General features: G+C 36.2%; 1 protein-coding gene across 1 annotated transcript; it reads left to right on the forward strand.

Moving 5' to 3' along the window:
• The first annotated feature begins 16,552 nt into the window (after nt 1-16,552).
• On the forward strand, nt 16,553-18,686 carry LOC133873329 (uncharacterized). The gene is made up of 3 exons (XM_062311049.1): nt 16,553-16,676; nt 17,756-18,457; nt 18,652-18,686. The coding sequence occupies exons 1-3, from the start codon at nt 16,553-16,555 to the stop codon at nt 18,684-18,686; spliced, it is 861 nt and encodes a 286-aa protein (XP_062167033.1).
• Nucleotides 18,687-20,852: the final 2,166 nt, after the last annotated feature.

Consider the following 20,852-nt stretch of genomic DNA (forward strand, 5'->3'; position numbering starts at 1 on the left):
AATTCACAGAAGTTTTCATTTGCTTCTCAACTAAATTCAAGAAAAAAATAAAGAAAAGATAAATGAAAGAACCACAAAGTTTATGTCAGGGACAAAAAAAACTTTCATGTCCATGAAATAGGGACATCATCGTGTGTGAGAGATGGGAGATGGGAGAAGGAAAAAAAAAATGTGTTATGATCATGTGAGAGAGAAATGAGAAACAAAATTGACGAGAGAGTTGTGAGTGAATACTACTGATCAAAATTGGTGAGTATTTTCACTCACCAAAACTTTTTGGTTAAAGTGGTGAGGCTGCTGGGAGTGATTTTTTAGTGTTTTCATCAAATTGGCTCACTAAAATAGTTTTTATATATATATATATATTTTGGTGAGGCTACTAGGAATGCTCTAAGGAATAATGAGTCATGTAGTGTGTGTTCAAGGAAATGCAGGAGGGACACGAGGCAGTCAGCTAATTATGTCTACGTGGGTAGTGGGATATTGGGTTAGCTGAATATGTCAGAGCACTGCAATGGTTTATGTATATCTAAATTTAAAGTGGCTAATCAAAACTCACTTAATCTAGTTGAACTAATGAATTTTAAAAGGCACCATATATCTGATTATCTATTCTTAACTCTATATTCTTTCTTTATTCTTTTTTATTACTTTTTTCATTATCGTATTTTTTTTACTGTCTTTTTTAAATAAAAAAAAAAGATCATATTTGGTCATATTTGTCAGCAGTCGTTTTGTTAAAACGATCATTTTTCTAATAGTTATATTTTTTAACAGTCGTTTTGTTAAATCTGTCATTTTTCTAACCCAATAATTTTTAAACAATCATACCAATTTAATGAAAAAGATTATCCTTTTATTATTACTAGTGATTAAACAAATGAATACATGGCATTGGCAACAAGCCGCAGCATGAAAATGATGGAATAAACAATATATGTACAAGCAACGTGGAATCTCACTTGTGCAAGTAAAATATCTCTACTGCTGCATGTAGAACATGGAGGGAAAAGGAAGAAAAAAAAAAAGCGCAGAAGGTGGAGATAAAAAAAATTAAAAAAAAAAAAAAGGAAAAAAAATAGATAAGTGAATAATGCAACGCTACATGTATTGCACTATTTACGAAATTAAGTAAAATATATTCTAGAGTTTGAATAGATAAGCCAATGGAGTCTCTTTTTTTTTTCTTTTTTTTTTTATCTATTCTAACCTAAAGTTACAACTAGATAACCCATTGGGAATGCTCTTAGAGCATTCTAGAATATCTTTTAGGAGTTAGTGTGTAAACATGACTCATGAGCCATAGTAGTCGCCTAGTTGGCCATGTATATCATGAAGTAGTGGATAAGTTATTTTTGTAATGGTGGGTAAGTTATGTTATGGGTCAGTTATGTTAGTTTGTAATTGGCCACATTCTGTTGGACAAAATCACTTCTTTGTAAAGATCTTTTTTAACAGGGATTCCGCTATTCAGAATGCTTCCAGAATATTCTGCAATGTTTACAAGTCAAAAAATTCGGTTCCCTGCTAGCCGTCCGGATGACGTGTCATACTGTTCGGACGACGTGTCATACCGTCCGGACGCCCAACTGTCCAAAGCATCATCCGTCCGGACGACGAGAACTTTCTGTCCAGACCTTCCTCTGTGTCGAGAAGCTTCGAATCTACTCCAGCTTGCTTCCGTCCGGACGACTCTCAGTGTTCGACAAGCTTTAGGATTTCTTTCCAAAACACAGTTATGGGAAGATCGCTACAACCGTCCAGACGACTTGGATTCCCATTCGGACGCGCTCATCCACAAAGCAAGTATCGTAATTCAAATCTAGACGTCCGGACGACGGTCTTCATGGTCTGGACGCTCAAGCATCAGATATGGAAATTACGTGCATTAGATCAACCGTCAGGACGATCATCCCATTGGTCCGGACGTGCGAAGCCTTGATATGAAAATTACTTGCAACGAAAGTGCGACCGTCCGGACGATAGGGCACCACCGTCCAGACGCGGCTCAAATCAGGAAAGAATTTCAGCGAAATTTTTGGAAAGCCGATTGCACAATTGTCCGTCCGAACGCCCTATAACCACCATCCGGATGGCGCCTATGTTTTATCAAGCCAGATGCTCATTTGAACCCTGAGCATATAAATAGAGGTCCCTAGGCTTGAGAACAGCAAGAATTCGGTATTGAATTCCATTAGTGCTTTGAGAGTTATATTGTGAGATTATTGAGCTGAGTTGTCTCTCTAAAGCCGTTGATGTGTGTGTTGTTGCTGCGCTTACTTGAAGTCTATCTTAGGGGTTGGCCCTAAGGTAAAGGATTCCATTGAAGACCCCTTCAGGTAGGAGACCTGGTTGGGAGGCATTCATGTTGGGTTACACGTTAGAGTTCAAGGTACGACCATTGTATCAGGGGTATGTGAGTGCTACTACTTTGTAACTAGTCTTGTCTTCTAAATAGTGGATATCCTGGGTTTGGTTGCTCCGGAGTGGTTTTTCTCATATTGAGTTTCCACTTCATTAACAAAAACTCTTGTGTCTTTTAAACTCCGCATTGTTATTTTGTTAACACTTTGTGCACACACACACTTACTTTGTTTTAGAAGTCATTTCAATTTTTCAAGTTATTTTAGTAGTGGGTCAGTTGAGGTCTATGTTAGTGGTTCAACAGTTATTGAGTTCTTTGTATTTAATTCAGTACTTGAGATCAATGAAAGTATCTAGAAAATTATCCAAATGTTCATCTCTTAACCCAGTGTTAGAGTGAAAATGAGGGATTGACCCCTTGAAGTGTCAAACTATTATTTTCCACTATCTTTTATCATTATGTCAATAAGAAAGAAATTATCAGATTTCCAAGCTCATAACATATACTTACCAAAAAAAAATGGATTTTTTACTGTTTGGGTACCGAGAAAATGCCGAAACTCCAAGCTTTTTGGCCTCACCGGCGTTGGGCCGTAACCCACCAACCCCGGCACCGTCATCCGCCCTAAACGATGGCTAGCCCACCGCACACCTCCCTCAAGTTCTCTCTGATTCTCTCCATCTCTCTCGGTCTATCTTTCTTTCTCTCTCGGTCCCTCTCTAATCTCTCTCTCGCTTGGGACAAAAAGAAAAGAAGAACAAGAAAGAAGAAAGAAAGGGCAGGGAGAAAGGAAGAGAAAAGAAGAAACAAAAAGGCAGAAAGGGGCGTGCCTGATACTTAAAATGAAGAGGAAAAATTTGTATAAGCTGCATAAATTTATGCCGCTTTCAAATTAAGTGGCATTAAATTTAATGTTGTTTACTGTGAAAGCGGCATAAATTGGTAATGTTTTTATATTAAACGGCATCAACTTTGTAATTTGTGCCACTTGTAAATAAACGACATAAATTTATGCCGCTTTCAAATTAAGCGGTATTAAATTTAAGGGTAAATGTATAATAACTCCCTGAGTCGGAGCGCGATTTGAAAATGGTCTCTTACTTTATAATTTTTAACATTGACTCCTTAACTTTTTCGCGATTTTGAATTGGGTCCTTCCATCATTTTTCCGTCCAATTTTGCAAATTCCGATAGTGCCATGTGTCCATTTTCACCACATCATCTTAAAATATATTTTTTTAATAATTTTTTTTTTAAAATGAAATTAAAAAAAAAAAAAAAAAAAAAAAAAAAAAAAAAGAAAGAAAGGGTTGGGGATGGCGGCAGCCACCCCCTTAGGGGTTTAGGGTGGCTGCCACCCTTGGGAGGCGCCACCCCCATGGGTAGGGGTGAACATGTGTGGGTCACACTCCAATGTACCTCGGAGTTGTGCACTTGTAGTGCATGTATCACTACCCTTTAAATAAAAGAAAAGGAAGAAGGCAACAAGGAATGATGTGACGTTGGTACCTTGAATGAGTAAGAAAAAGAACATAAACAAAAGGTGATGCTGTTATGTACATGGCTTAGAGCATTCCTAGTAGCCTTATCAAATTTTACTCATCAAAGTAACTAAAAATTACTTTTCCCTATTCTGGTGAGCCACTTTTTTAAAATTCTCCCAGCAGCCTCACTATTTTAACTATGCACTATCACTATTCTATTTAAATAATATTTTTTCAGATTTCTTTGTTCTTTTTCTATTTAATCTTTTTATACAACAAGCTATCATACACATTTCTTGAGATTATATCATTGATAAGAAATTCACTATTCCATTTAAATTCATCTTGAGATTAGATCATTGATAAGAAATTCACAAAAGTTTTCATTTGTTTCTCAACTAAATTCAAGAAAGAAAGAAATTCATAAAATAATATTATTCTATTTAAATAATATTTTTTTCAGATTTCTTTATTCTTTCTCTATTTAATCTTTTTATACAACAAGCTACCGTACACCTGCATCTTGAGATTAGATCATTGCTAAGAAATTCACAGAAGTTTTCATTTGCTTCTCAAACAAATTCAAGAAAGAAAAAAAAAAAATAAATAAATGAAAGAATCACAAAGTTTATGTCAGGAACAAAGAAACCTTCATGTCCATGAAATAATAACATCATTGTGTGTGAGAGATGGGAGATGGGAGAAGAAAATGAGAGAAAAAAGGAAAAAAGTGTGCTGATCATATGAGAGAGAAAGTGGAAACAAAATTGGTGAGTGAGTTAGTGAATGAATATTACTCATCAAAATTTGTGAGTATTTTCACTCACCAAAACTTTTTGGTTAAAGTGGCTGGTGAGGCTGCTGGAAGTGGTTTTTTAGTATTTTTATCAAATTAGCTCACCAAAATAGCTAAAAAACTATTTTGGTGGAGCATTCCTAGTAGTCTCATCAAATTTTACTCATCAAAGTAGTTAAAAATCACTTTTCTCTATTCTGGTGAGCCACTTTTTTAAAATTCTCTCAGCAGCCTCACCATTTTAACTATTTACTATCACTATTTCATTTAAATAATATTTTTTTTAATATTTCTTTATTCTTTCTCTATTTAATCTTTTTACAAAGAATCTTTCATGTCTATGAAATAAGGACATTATCGTGTAAGAGAGATGGGAGATGGGAGAAAAAAATGAGAGAAAAAAGGAAAAAAGTGTGCTGATCATGTAAGAGAGAAAGGTGAAGCAAAATTGGTGAGTGGGTTTGTGAGTAAATATTACTCATCAGAATTGGTGAATAATTTCACTCATCAAAACTTTTTGGTTAAAATGGTGAGGCTGCTGGGAGTAGTTTTTTAGTGTTTTCATCCAATTAGCTCACCAAAATAACTAAAAAACTATTTTGATGAGGCTAATAGGAATGCTCTTAGAAGAGGAAAGGAAAAAAAATATATATAAACAATAAGGAAAAGAAACAAAAGAAAAGAAAGAAAGAATAAGGAAGACAAAGGACAATACATCTCTTCTATGGCTAAACCAAGAAAAGAGAAGAAAGAAGAACAAAGGTACAAGACAATATACCTGCAATGGTCCACGCAATGGAAGAGACGGCTGTGAAATTTCTAAGGAAAGAAAAGAGGCTGACGACTAAGGGGTATATTTATAAGGTTAGGGTTTCATCTTATTCTCTTCTTTTACTTTTAGGTTTAGATGAAATGAGGGGTATTTTTAATATATTGAAAATAAAATAATTATAATAATAATGGGTAAAATTTCGTAAATACCCGAAAATTTCTATTTAAAACAAATAGTCTCTTTATAGATTTGGTTATGGGTAAAATTCCGTAAATGCCCGAAAATTTCTATTTAAAACAAGTAGTCTCTTTATAGATTTGGAAAAATATTAATTGTGAGACTGTATTAAAACTTCGTAAATGCAGCTTCTAGAATTTTCCTTTGTCATTTAAGTATTTATTGACCAATATTTAGAGAAAATGAATGTAAATTAAAAAATTTTGTTCTCTTTAAGAGATTAATTCTCCATGACCACTAAAATTACATAGATCTCCCTAAAAGAATACCGGGATTATTACATAGTGAACTCTAACTGTAATTGATGGCACCCCCTAAGGTTGAGAGTGGTGGTTTAGCTGTAGAAAAATACAAATTTGGTGGCAGCTGAACCACTCCCCGCAACCTTGGGGTGGTATGGCCACCTCAAAAATTGAATTTATAAGTGGCCAAACCATCCTTGCAACCTTTGGGTGTTCCGACTATCTCTAAGGGGATGGTCAGCCGCTCCAACTCTTTTTTTTTTTTTTTGAATGAAGGATAATTTTGACATTTCAAATAAAAAATAATAATTCATGTCCAAGTCGCATGCACAAATTCTTGTCAATTTTAAAACCAAACACTAACAAAGAGTACCGATCAAAAGAAAATGGTACTTTGAGGGGGTTAAGCATCAGCATCACAAATTATAGTTTTGTCAACCATATTAAGATGCCTTGTTAGTTCAAGAGGACTAAGTATATATTTTCTTTATTTAAAGTCTAAAAGGAAATTTAAAAATTACTCTTGTTGAACAAGTTTGCATGATGTGTTATCGAGGATGAAGATCGAATATTAAACTTTTGAGACCTTATTCTTACAAAGAATTGATGTAACACATATATATAATATTTGTGCAGACAATTTTTTTCAAGAGTAATATTAGATACCACGCCTCTATTACATTTTTATTTTATTGGATTAATGCAATAGTATTCATTGATTTTAAATATTTTTAACAAAGACCGATGGATACTGTCCACCACATCAACCGAGTGGGATGAACATATAATATATAGCATTATTCACTTTTTTTTTACATTAAAAAAAAAAAAAAAAAATTATTGATTGCATACCTGGTAGTCTTTTTTAACAGCCACCCCTTCGCTTGGGGTCCCAGAGGATGGAGCTAGCTGTTAAACCCAAAGCTCGGTATATGAATTGGGGGTCTTGTATCCGAATCATGTTCATTTTCTTGAGAAACATATAGCATTTCTCGACCAAAATTGTTCCACACCTTAAAACACAATTGTGATAATAAACCCAAAAAAAATAAATAAATAAATCTTTGGTAGAAACTAGAAAGTTTGACTGTCAAAATGTTCCCTTGGGTGTAATAATTGGATCAAGTGAACAAATACTACTTGAAGTATTACAGAAATTGCTGCCATGGGCCCATGAGATTCCCCTTTAAGGTTTTAAGTGAGATAAGTTTTGTAATAGGGATATAGAGAAAATTAAATAGTCTTTTAATCCATTATATTTGAAATGTGGGATTGATAAGTTGGGGATTTAAGGGGATTAGGTTCAAACTAAATTAGGCGCAAGTTATTTTAAGGTCGAAGGAGACTAAGTAAAGCTATAAGAGTTATTTTTTAAGTATAGCCCTTGTTGTAGAATAAGTGAGATATGCTACATGAGGACAGAAATGAGAATGGTACGTAGATTGGTAAGAGTTGGATAAAGGAACTAAAGAATTAGAATGTATTTGAAGACTAAGGTTTTAGATGGGGGGGTCTCTCTAACTGAAGAAAATCATGTAACGTAGTTATAGATTTTGAAATAAGAACTCCAAGAGGGGCATATATTTGAAGCGAAAGGATCACCAAAAATGGTAGAATACGCTGCGGTGAAGGTATAAAGGAGAATTATGTAACTGGGGTAAGCATGTTTATATTTGTGGAAGTATTTTTATGAACGACGACCTGCAGGGACATTTTATATATGTACGTAGGAAACTATGTAATGTTTTTCACAAAAAAGCCAAGGTGATTCTTAGCATTATGTATGATGAGAAATTGTGAAATTATTTTATGCATGAAATCATAAACGTCGACCAAACCCTTGTACTGTTACATAATTCTCCTTTATACCTAGCTAGCTTCACTGCTGTTAAATATATTGGAGAATATATTGAAAGAGAGAAGGGGCGAAAGAGAAAAAGCAGAAGAGAATAATGGACTACATTGTATTGAGTCTTAATAATATTGTATTACAACAGACCTCTATTTATAGAGAGACTGTGAGTAGTGGTCAAGAAACCATAGACTAACCCTAGAATACATTAGGAATGAAATAATCCTATAAAGGTAAAAAAACCTAATAAGAAATATAACGATATGAAGAATAATTATTCTAACAACTGCAGCATATTGGTGATCCTTTCGCTTCAAATATATGCCCCTCTTGGAGTTCTTATTTCTCAATCTATAACCACGTTACATGATTTTCTTTAGTTTGAGAGACCCCATCTACAACCTTAGTCTTCAAATACATTCTAATCCTTTAGTTCCTTTAACTAATTAACTCTTCCAATCTACCATTCTCATTTCCGTCCTCATGTCGCATATCTCACTTATTCTAAAACAAGGGCTATATTTTGAAAAGTACCCTTATAGCTTTACTTAGTCTCCTTCGACCTTAAAATAACTTGCGCCTGATTTAGTTTGAACCTAATCCGTTAAATCCCCAACTTATCAATCCCACCTTTCATAATGGATTAAAAGACTATTTAATTTTCTCCAGCCTATTTGAATTTCTCTCTCTTTGTTTTTCAATTCAGATTGTCTCGTTTGAATGCAGGTTTGAACAGGGCATTCTGTACCAGTCTTGTTTAAACAAGTTGCAATCGAAGCATACTAGGACAATTTTGTTCGAACGGGCTTTGATCGCGGTTGCCATTGAGGCATTATAAGACAGTCTTATTTGAACAAGATAGCAGCACTTCATGAAATTCTCTACTTAAAAACTACATCAGATCTGATTTCAATTTCAATTTCAATTTTTTATCTTCTACTATTTTGTCTCTAATTTTCAAATGATGTTAGAGAAAAAATCGATCTGTATGACTCTATTTCATGTTAGGTGAGAATTTTTTGCTTTTGTTTGGTTTGATTCTAGCAACTTCGTTGCTTTGTTGTTGGATATTTCAAAAAAAAAAATATATATATATATATATATATATATATATATATATATATATATATATATCAAAATGAGGCGAAAGTTGCTCATACTTCGGCTTTTTGTTGGCCAAGTTATTTGTGTATTGTTGGTCATGTTGTTGCCTCAGACCTATTTTTGGCCCTTTGTTGGCCCAGTTTATTTGGCATTTGTGATATTCTTTGAAGACCCATGCCTATTTAAGGCTCATTGTTGGCCTCATTTGAACCCTCTGTTAGCTCTCTCCCATTTTAGCCCATTGTTTGCCCAACTTTTTTGGCTTATTGTTAAAGGCCTATCTCTGTTCACCATTTCTGACCGCCATCAACTCCAGTCAGTGCCACCGGCTGCCACCGATTCCAGCGAGTTTTTGGCCACCATCTCAGGTCTCAATCGCCAACCGCTACGATCTCCAACAAAAAGAAAAAAGGATCAAACTCAACTTTTCACAAATTTTCATCTCTAGCTTTAATTCTTGTATTCCATAATATACTCCAACACATAACATGAAAACATCCTTTATAATATCAAAATCCCCACTTTATCCAAAACGCTAATTTTACATTTTTCTCATTCTTTTCAAGCAACAACAAAAACAACATGATCGAACAACTCCACTTACCTCAATAACGCAAACACAACACCCATAATAAGCTCCGAATCAAAATCACAAACCTTATTCAAAATAACACCCACGTCGGCCACCCCCAAACCAATCTTTTTTCCTTTTTTAATATTATTTTTGTTTTAATAATTTTTTAATCGAGGATAAAATCATAATTTTAAAAATACTCTGTTGCAAAAATTATCAAATTTTTTACAGAGTATTCATTTTGTACAGGGTAACAATTTCGTATTTTTCGGTATTTGGTGACAAAAAATATTAGTCAACGAAAAAATTTGGTTTGACCGAAAAAATTTCTTTAACTTTTGTAAAATAATTTCTCCTTTTTAAAATCGTAAAGCATTTTTGGAATTTGAATTTCTCAATCTCAAATGGTGGCTTGTTCTAGTTGATGCTGCATACTCCAGAAAATGAGCTGCTACCAGAGAAACGCAATCCTCAGTCACATGCTACAATTTTTCCTTCTGTTAATACTTTGTTTACTGGATTTTTCAAAACTGTTTCGGCCGATACATGTAATTTTCAATTAGGACATTTGTCTCAATCTCGAATAAAATTGTTACATTATCTACTTCCTTCTATTTCATGTGAGTCACATAATCATTGTAATATATGTCATTTGGCTCAACAACGTCAACTCTCTTTTGCTATAAGTAATTTTCTCATTCTGTTTTTGACATGGTACATGTGACATTTGGGTCCCTTTCCACTCGCTCTATGTTGATGCAGTTTTCAGTCCAATGACGTGACAGCATCGGAGTCGTCCCTTTGGTTGGCAACTTGTAAGATAGCAAAGGCCCACCGGGAGTTGGCCGGAGAAGCTTCCTCCGACGCTCAAGTTAGTAAAGAGTCCTAAGAGGATGAAGAAAGGGATAGAGCAAATAATCTGATATAGAATAAATACCCCATTTATTGATATCACACATACACATGCGCGTGTGTGTGTATATATATATATAAGCCCCTTTTAGTGGTTGGGGTACGGAGGAGTCTTGTTTTAATAATGATTGTTCATGTTCTTCTAATGCCATGTGAGGCACGGGACTCTATGTTGACATTTGATATGATTTCTGACTTGATTTAACTAGATTGATAAGTGTTAAAGATTCTGATAAATGCAGAGAATCTTAGTCATTTCCACCTTGTACAATTCCAAGGCATTCCCCATTTATCTAGCTTGTGCCCAACCAACCCGGGGGTAGGTACCAGGCGCACATACCGGGGGTAGGTCCCAAGTGCACATACTAGGTCCACCTGTCATATGGGTTAATAATTCTTCAACACTCTACAAGTGGCATTAGTTATTTTTCTCACTATTATTGATGATCATAGCCGTTTTAATTACTTGGGTATACTTGATCAAGTCCAAATCTCAAACTCGTTCTTTAATTGGTCAATATTTTTTTCATTGGTTGAAACACAAGTTAATCTCAAAATCAAATGTTTCATATGAGATAACGGGGCTCTATTTAACATGACTAATTTTTACTCTTCAAAAGGAGTCATCCACAAACAAAGAAGTGTTGAATCACTTCAACAAAATTCTATCGTTGAACACAAACACCAACATTTATTGAATATTCTGAGTTTTCAAGCTAATCTTCCCTTAATGTTTAGGAGAGATTGTGCTCTTACCGCAACTCATATCATTAACCGCATTCCTACTCTCAGTCTTTCAAATAAATCCCCTTATGAACTCCTTTTCCCATACGCACTCTCACCTTCGATTTTTGGGCGTCTGTGTTATTGTTCCACTCTCCTTCGAAATCGAACGAAATTGTTACTGGTTGTATAGCATCACGTTGGTTTCCATTTTCACCATGCCTTCAAATTCAAATAATTTCTACTCCTGGTGGTGTTTGCTACAAGAGCAAATCACACATTTTCCAGTCTAAGAGCCTCACCTTAATTACCCAGAGATTCAAGAAGAGAGAGAAAGGTTTCTGTTGCACACAAAACTATTGCCATGGTTTTCCACCCACACATTTTTTGTCTCTAATTTGATATCCTGGCGCATTGTGTTTTATACACGCTATTTAGCATGTAACCGATCAATGGTTACATGCCATTCAGTGTAAAACATTACTAAAGGTAACAGCTAGGCTTTCCAACCGATGGGCGCCCAAAAACATATAATCCACTAGTGTATTTTTATTTATTTATATTTTTAATAGATTTATTTTTTTTTATTATGATCGACATGTGTCGTTATTTTATTGGTATTGGCGAGGCGCTTAACGAAATCTGTCAAAAAATTTAACAAAATTTGACTCCATAGAGCGATTTGTAAATTAAGTCAACCACAAGGATTTCTGAATTAATTTTAATACTAAATTGATTTGTAATTTAGACCAACCACGTAGACTAATGATATAATTTTTCCTTATTTTTATTCGGTCTCATTCAACCTGTGTGGTGGTCGAAGTGCTGCTATATGTCGTTGATTTGGGTGTGATATGAGAGACAATAGATGAAGCTGTGGTCGTGGAGAGATGACGACTCATGGTTGACGTGGTCTCTCTCCTTCGTGCATTGTGGGTTTCGAGTAAAATGGGTCGACTTTCATGGGGCTGTTTGGGCTTTGGGCTAAAGGCGTGATGGTTCTGTGCTCAGCGACGAGTCTGGGATGCTTGATGTTTTGGTGGTGCAGACCGTGTGATTGGTTCTGTCTCGATTGTTGGCTACGACACGAGGTGGGCATGGGTCTTGGGTGGCAGCAATCGAGGCTTTGCTTGGCTGTTGGGTCAGATGGAAGATGTGGTCGCGTGGGATCTTCTGTTTGTATACAAAGAATACATTATCACCCACCAAACATGAACTGTTAATTTTATTCAATTTAACTCATCTTTCCAAACATGTTTTTTCAATTTTTTTTCTATTCTTTAAAATCGTCTAAATATAATTTCAAAAATCTTTTTTTTTTATTTTCTTTTTTGTATTCACAATTTTAAAGATGATAGTTTTTTAAAAAAAAAAAAAAAAAAAATAGCACACCCAAAGGTTTACTCATACTAAAATGGTCGCCAAATTTACTTAGAGCAATCCAAGCTCGTATTCTTCACCGGTTCTCTTGGTAAGAAAACATGATGATTGATGAGAGTGTCGATTATCGCACACTAAATAAAGTTAATTACAATTAGGGATAGAATTAAGATAATTGTGATGCTGCCGCAAAGCTATCTTATAAAAATTATATATTTTAAAGGAATTTCAAAAAAAAATTGAACCCCATTTGGCTAAAGCTTTACCTGTCTTCTGAACCAATTTGCTAATCATATTGTGTACAGTGTGGTTTTTGTTAAACCTGCGGGCAGTATAAATTACTGTCCCTTTTTTTAAAAATAAATAAATAAAAAATTATGTCCAGCTGCTTCAACGAGATGATGCTTCTGACGATCTGTAGTGAACGACATGAAGTTGTGACGAATTGCAGAATAACACCATGACATGGCATTTTTAGACAAACCAGGCAGTATAAAACGATAGGTCGTTCTTTGATAAAGTTGGCATTTAGACGGAGGCCGTTTGACAACTTGGGCACTCTGTTTTAAGTTGTATGTTTTTTATTGATTCGATATCTATTAATTAACATTCGACTGCAATAGTTTATCATCATTCATGTCAATACTTATTTATCCTTTAAATTTTTGTATAACTCACGGGATATATGTGAGAATTAGAAGAAAAAAAAAAGGAGAGGGAGAGAGAGATCGATTACACACATGAATACTTCCAAAAGATTTGCATTAGAGACAGGAATATAAGATAATACATGTTAGGTGCCTGCGTAACATGGGATAAAAAACTAAAACATGAAAAATAAATTGATAGGATTTTCGAGGAAACCTGAACCTCCATCTAACTTATGACTCAACAACTTAATTATTTGCTGTCAACAAGACTCTAAAAGAGATAAACGTAATCCAACTGCTTCAACAAGATAATGTTTTTGATGATCAAAAAGCCACAAAGAACTAAGAATCCAATGGAAATGGTGATGGGAACAAAAAAATTCACTCAGGTTGCAATTGATTTGTTTTTTGCTGGAACTGGAAGGCAATGAGGGAAATACACAAAAATAACGCACAAATTCTTATTGCCAATTAATGTGTCGAATGTATGATACTGATCATAACCATATGGAATTGGACCTTCTAAAGAATTGTATGACAAGTTGAGTTTTTTAATAGAAACGTAAGTATGGGGAATGTGGCCTGTGAGATTATTGTAGCTGAGATCCAAGAGCCATAATGTGTCCACAGTCCCAAGTTCAATTGGTGCTACTCCACTTAGAAAGTTATGACTAAGGTTAACACTAACCAATGAATGAAGTTTGCCGATCTGAGTGGGGATATGCCCAATGAGATTGTTATGATAGAGATACAAAGCCAACAAACTATTCAAGTTTCCTATTTCTACGGGGATCGCACCATTAATTTGATTTCGACTCAATTCCAAAATTTGTAAATTAGTTAAATGACCTATAGTGGAGGGGATTTGACCACTAAGGTTGTTATTCCTCAGAGACAAAAAATTCAAATCCTTCATCTTGTATATTTTTGGGGGAATGGAACCATTGATTTGATTGGAATCAAGAAACAAATATTTCAAATTAGTTAAATGACACAAAGTGGAAGGGATTGGACCGATGAACATGTTATAACCTAGATCCAAATTGGTCAAACTCTTCAACATCCCTATTTCTGGTGCTATGAAACCACTGATTTGATTTTCATGCATCTTCAAGTGGGTGAGGTTGGTTAAAAGCCAAAGAGATGAAGGGATCGGTCCAATGATTTGATTAGAAGAAATGTCAAACCGTTCCAATTGGGTTAGCTTTGCAAGTGAAAGAGGCAACTTACCGGTGAGATTGTTGTTGGATAGATCAAGATAGGTGAGTTTGGATAAAGAACCTATCTCAGGTGAAATGCTCCCGTGAAGATTATTATATGATAGATCAAGGCGGACTAAATTTGGCAAGAAAGAGAAGTTGAGTTTTGACATCTTTCCCAAATAGAAACCTGCAGCTAAGTGGATGGCGATCTCTGTAACGCTTCCACGAGCATTGCAAGTAATACCATACCATTCGCAAGGACTCGAGGTATTGTGGGTGTGGCCACTCCACCATCCACTCTCCAGCAAAGCCTTTGCTTCTACTTCTGATGCTGCCACAAACTGAGCTGCGGTATCCAAATGGGTTCCATAGATCAAGATAGAGGTAGCCCATGCTATCACCAGAATGGAAATGGAAATGGAGGGCGCCATGTTTACAAGTGTATGATTGATGAGTGCAATGGCAGAAGGGGTGGTTATAAATAGTGAAATTTAATGGCCATGATCTAACTCAACACTACATGTGAGCGAAATTACCACCAGAGGCCCACATGGTTCGTCCGTCATCGTTTTGGCAAATCAACTAAAAAGTCTAAAACATTGCATGCGAACTGCGAAAAGGCCATGCAAGTTATCAAGGACGAGGTGATCGATCACGTGCTTTGGAGGACAATCGTCATGGCTTGTTAATGCAATAGCTACATATATAATTTATCATCACTACATTACATGGGGCTTCTTAATAAAAAGTGGCTCATCAATCATCATGCTTCCAATTGCAAATATAAAAGTTAATTAGTTTTTGTAAGGGTAATAGCTGGTTCGAGATTACGTTAAAAAATTGGAGTTTTATTGTCTAGAAAAAACTTAAAAGAGCTTTTTTATATTATTATTAAAAACTATTTGTAAATTTTTTTCAAACCGTAATTTTAAACTTTTTTTCTTGAATAAAAAAGTTTTAGTAGAACTTAAGTGCAGTTAGTGTCATTGCCTCCAAGCAGGGGCGGAACCAGGATTTATGGTGAAGGGGGACGAATTTTTTTTTTTTTTTGGGAGACAGACTTGCATAAATACAAAAGCATATAAATATTTAAAATCTTTATATATTTGTGTTTGTACATATTGATATTAAATAAAAGCATTGAAGTCTTACATTTAATTGTAGTATATATATTATTCCTTTTTGGTTGTGGCCTTTATATCACATTTACGGTGTTTACTATGTTTATTATTTTAATAATAAACATATACGGCATTATGGATATTTCTATTAATTTAGATTACCGTAAATATGGAATCGGTATTATGGTTATTTCTATTAATTTAGATTACCGTAAATATGGAATCGGTTAATTGATTTTAAAATCAATTAACGATATTGTTTCCTTGATGGAATGAAACAAATACGGTGTTTACCATTTTGAGGGTCCCTAACCTAGCCTATAAATAGAGTGCATGTGTACACCATCAGTACAGCCATCAAGCAATAGGCATAAGTTAGAAGATCCCTCATATTTTATTCCTAGAAGTTCTGAAGAAGTGCTTGAGCAACAATGGCCGGAGGTATGCCTAAAAACTCTTCTATGTTTTATTTTTCCGCTGCGCATGTTAGGTTAAAATAATTTGTGTTTAAATTATTTCTAACATGTGGTATCAGAGCCAGCCTCTGTGCTATTTTGCTTAGCATATAATTTTACTATGCGTTATCAATATTGAATCAAATATTTTCTGTTGTCAATATTGAATCAAGTTTATTTTATTTGTTATTGTTCATCATTTTTTGTTTACACACTATTGCAATATTTTGGTTCTGAATTGCAATATTGAGTATTGCCCTTTTGTCTACATACTGTGATGAAACGCATCGTTTATGCTATGTATTTACTGTTCATTGGAACATTGCCCTTTGCCCTTGTTGGAAAAACCCCGAAAATTTCCCCCCTGTCAACGAGCATTACCAGTAGTCGGCGACCCAAGGGTTGCCGACAACGCCGCGAGTAACGGCCGAAAGGCCGCTGCACCTCCAGTAATCGGCAACCTTTGGGTCGCCGAAGAGCACTACAAGCCGCTGCTTCTCTAGCAATCGGTGACCCATCAGGGTCGCCGACAGCGCTAAAGCAGCGGCCCTTCGGCCGCTGCTTCTCCAGCAATCGGCGACCCAAGGGTCGCCGACAGCGCTGCAAGCAGCGGCCTTTAGGCCGCTGCTTCTCCAGAAGTCGGCGACCCATGGGTCGCCGACAGTGCTCCAGGCAGCGGCCTTATGGCCGCTGCTTCTCCAGCAAACGGCGACCCATATGGGTCGCCGGACTCATCACAGTGGCGGCCTATCTTGGCCGCCGCATCAGGAGTGAAGGGTGGCGGCGGCAGGCTTGGCGGCGGCAAGGGTGGTGGCTAGGGTTTCTAGGGTTTCAACCCAAAAGAACATGTCGGGTCGGGTCGGGTTATTATATGGGTAGGGTTTAAAACCCAACCCCACATCAAGTGGGCTGACCCATTCGGGTCAGCCCAATCCAGAACCCAACCTGACATTAAGTGGGCTGACCCGTGGGTCAGCCCAATCCAGAACTGGGCCTGTTCAACAAAAAAAAAAAAAAAAAAAAAGGGCTGGGGCCTTATGGGGTTTTGGTTCACTAAGTGTAAAGGGGCTTAAGGCTACATGATGAACTATTGGGCTATATGTTTATTGTCTCTCGTTAATGCAATTTTATTTACCTTAAGGTTTAAATTATTGTGTATTGAAATAATTTGTTTATTTGATACAAGATTGTATAATTATATAAATTGGTTGATGCCTAGACCTAAGGGATAATTAGCAAAACCTAATATGTTAGTGTGGGTTTATGGCGCTATCTAAGAATGCAATGTCGGGGAAAGTTCTGGCAAGGAAAGTCTTGGGATTTAAGTGTGTCCGGTGTGACCCCCCTCACTTTCCTGGGAGCTCATCTGCTTGCACCTTGGAGAATGCTATTTACCTCATTTACGTGTTAGTTTGTCTTATTCCTAGGGTCATTTGTGGGCATCTATAAAGTCATTAGATGTTAATGAAGTCGCAATTATTATGATAATTTTGGAGAGCCACAGCGTCCAAAATTTTGAATAATAATTGCATCAAGACCATTCATATGAACTTCATATAGAAATATTAACATCGTGTTGTAATTAATTCATAAATTTAATTACTTATCCCCACAGGGAAGGTTTTTTATTTTTATGACTTAATTAGAATAAGATAACAAATTTAATATTAGAAGAAAAATTTCTCTTAGGCCCACAGGTACGGAGGATTTTGCTTACTAATATTCAAATTTGGTTTAGTCTTATTAATAAAGAGTAAATTTCATGCGTGATGCAACCTTTGCCCACAGGTAGGTTGAAATTTACTATTTAAATTAGCATTGGCTGATTTAAATTAAAGTCACTTCATAGCAATTAAGTAGTTTTGTTTTTTCCTTGGTTCTTGCAGCTATACCTGCTGGATTATTTGACGGTACTTTTCATGTTCCGAAACTCAATGGCAATAATTTTGCTGAATGGAAAGAGAACTTACTCTTTACATTAGGGTGTTTGGAATTAGACTTGGCATTCCGGACAGATGAACCACCCGCTTTAACGGCTACCAGTACAGCATTAGAGATAGCTAAACATGAAAGGTGGGAGCAATCCAATCGCCTCAGCTTAATGTTTATGAAATCTCACATTGCCAAAGGCATTAGAGGTTCTATCCCTGAATGTTCTAAGGCTAAGGACTTTTTGAAAGCCGTTGAAGCACAGTTTGTGAGTTCAACTAAAGCCACGGCCAGCACTCTAATGAAGAGACTATCAAGTCAAGCCTTCGATAGTTCCAAAGGTGTGCGTGAGCACATCATGGAAATGAGGGATATAGCAGCTCAATTAAAGTCCCTTGAGGTTGAGATTTCTGAATCCTTCTTGGTCCATTTGGTTCTCAACTCTCTTCCTCCTCAGTATGGTCCCTTTAAGATTTCATACAACACACATAAGGATAACTGGTCAATTAATGAACTCTTGACCATGTGTGTTCAAGAGGAAGAGAGATTGAAACATGAGAAACCAGAAAGTGTTCACTTGGTTGCTCGTGCTAAAGCAAAGACTAAGAAAGGCAAGGCTGCCCACCACTCCAAAAAAGGAAACAAGGTGTCATTCAAAGGCAATAAGGATGCTTGTTTCTTTTGCAAGAAGGAGGGGCACATGAAGAAAGAATGCCAGAAATACATTAAATGGCTGGAAAAGAAAGGTAATCTCATCTCTTTTGTATGTCATGAATCTTTTTTTGTTGAGGCTCCTTGCAATACATGGTGGATTGATTCTGGTTCTACAATCCACATTGTGAATACATTGCAGGGATTTCTCAAAACAAGGAAGCCGATAAGAAGTGAGCAACGTGTTTACTCAGGAAATAAATTGTTCTCACCGGTCGTAGCAGTTGGGACTTATAGACTTATTTTGAAAACTGGTTATGTACTAGACCTTGAGAATGTTTTTTATATTCCATCATTTTCTAGAAATTTAATTTCTATTTCAAAACTTGATGTATTTGGATACGGTTTTTGGTTTATTAACTCAATTTTTAGTATTTTTAGAAATAATAATTTTGTTGGTGGTGGAATAAAAATTGATGGTCTATACAAACTTTCTTTAGATCCCAACTTTGAGAACAGTTATTTATCGTTGCATACTGATATTGGCATAAAGAGAAGCCTTGTAGATGAAAACTCCGCTTGGCTATGGCACAGGAGATTAGGACATATCTCCATCGAGAGAATCAAAAGATTAGTAAGTGATGGAGTTTTACAAACTCTTGACTTTACTAATTTTGGTACTTGTGTGGATTGCATAAAGGGAAAGCAAACCAACAAGACCACTAAAGGTGCCAGAAGGAGTTCTGAGATTCTAGAAATCATACACACAGACATCTGTGGACCTTTTTCTACTCCCTGCCTCAATGGTCAAAGATATTTCATATCTTTTATTGATGGCCATACATGATATATGTATCTCTACTTCCTAACTGACAAGGCTGAAGCGCTCAATGCCTTCAAAACCTATAAGGTGGAAGTGGAGAAGCAAAAGGAAAAGAAAATCAAGATCGTGAGATCTGATAGAGGCGGAGAGTACTACGGCAGGTACACAGAAAAGGGACAAATGATCGGTCCATTTGCGCAATTCCTTCAAGAAGAAGGTATTGTTGCTCAATACACAATGCCTGGCACGCCACAACAAAATGGTGTAGCAGAAAGAAGGAATCGCACACTTATGGACATGGTCAGGAGCATGCTTAGTAATTCTAAATTACCTTTGTTTTTGTGGAGTGAAGCCTTGAAAACTGCTGTGTATGTATTAAACCGGGTTCCATCTAAGGCTGTCCCCAAGACACCTTTTGAATTATGGAAGGGATGGAAACCAAGTTACATACACATATGGGGTTGTCCTGCTGAAGTGAGGATTTACAATCCGAACATGAAGAAACTTGACCCAAGGACAACCAGCGGTTATTTTATTGGCTATGCGGTAAACTCAAAGGGATTCAGGTTTTACTGTCCTTCTCACAGTACTAGGATTGTTGAGTCTATAAATGCAAAGTTTCTAGAGGATGCTGAACCTAGTGGGAGTGCTCATCCACAAAGGATAGAATTAGTGGAAGCACGAGAGTTGGCCAAATCTCCTCCTCACAGAGGAAGATTGATTGTATTCAGGGAAAATCAGATTGATTATCCTGAGCTACAATCAGTTCTAGAACAACCGGCTCATGAAGAACAGGGAGATCAATTTGATCCTCCTGAGCCACAACCAATTCTAGAACAACCAACTCATACAGAACAGGTTCAGAATGAGTCTACTCTCCCATTGCAAAATACAGAGGAAGTAGAATTAAGAAAGTCCTCTAGAATAAGGAGACCAGCAATCTCTACAGATTATGTTGTATACCTCCAAGAGTCTGACTTTGATGTTGGACCTAAGGATGATCCAAGTATGTTTTCACAAGCCATGAGTGGGGATAACTCCACACTATGGTACGATGCCATGAAGGAAGAGATGGAATCCATGGCTAAAAACCAAGTCTGGGATCTCGTTGACTTACCAAAAGGAGCTAAAGCCATAGGCTGCAAATGGGTTTACAAAACCAAAAGGGATGCTTCTGGTAATGTTGAACGATATAAGGCTAGACTTGTGGCCAAGGGTTTCACTCAAAAGGAAGGCATTGATTACCATGAAACCTTCTCTCCAGTATCAAAGAAGGATTCATTTAGGATAATCATGGCATTAGTAGCTCATTTTGACTTAGAGTTACACCAGATGGATGTGAAAACAGCATTCCTGAATGGGGATCTTGATGAAGAGGTTTATATGAAACAACCTGAAGGCTTTGATGATGATAGCAAGAGAGCTTGCAAGTTGAAGAAATCTATATATGGACTAAAATAGGCCTCCCGTCAATGGTATATTAAATTTCACAAGGTTATTACCTCATTTGGATTTATTGAGAACCTTGTTGATCAATGTATATACCTTAAGGTCAGTGAGAGCAAAGTGATATTTCTAGT

Source organism: Alnus glutinosa, chromosome 7 (genome assembly GCF_958979055.1).
Source record: "Alnus glutinosa chromosome 7, dhAlnGlut1.1, whole genome shotgun sequence".
In the NCBI taxonomy this organism is placed as follows: domain Eukaryota; kingdom Viridiplantae; phylum Streptophyta; class Magnoliopsida; order Fagales; family Betulaceae; genus Alnus; species Alnus glutinosa.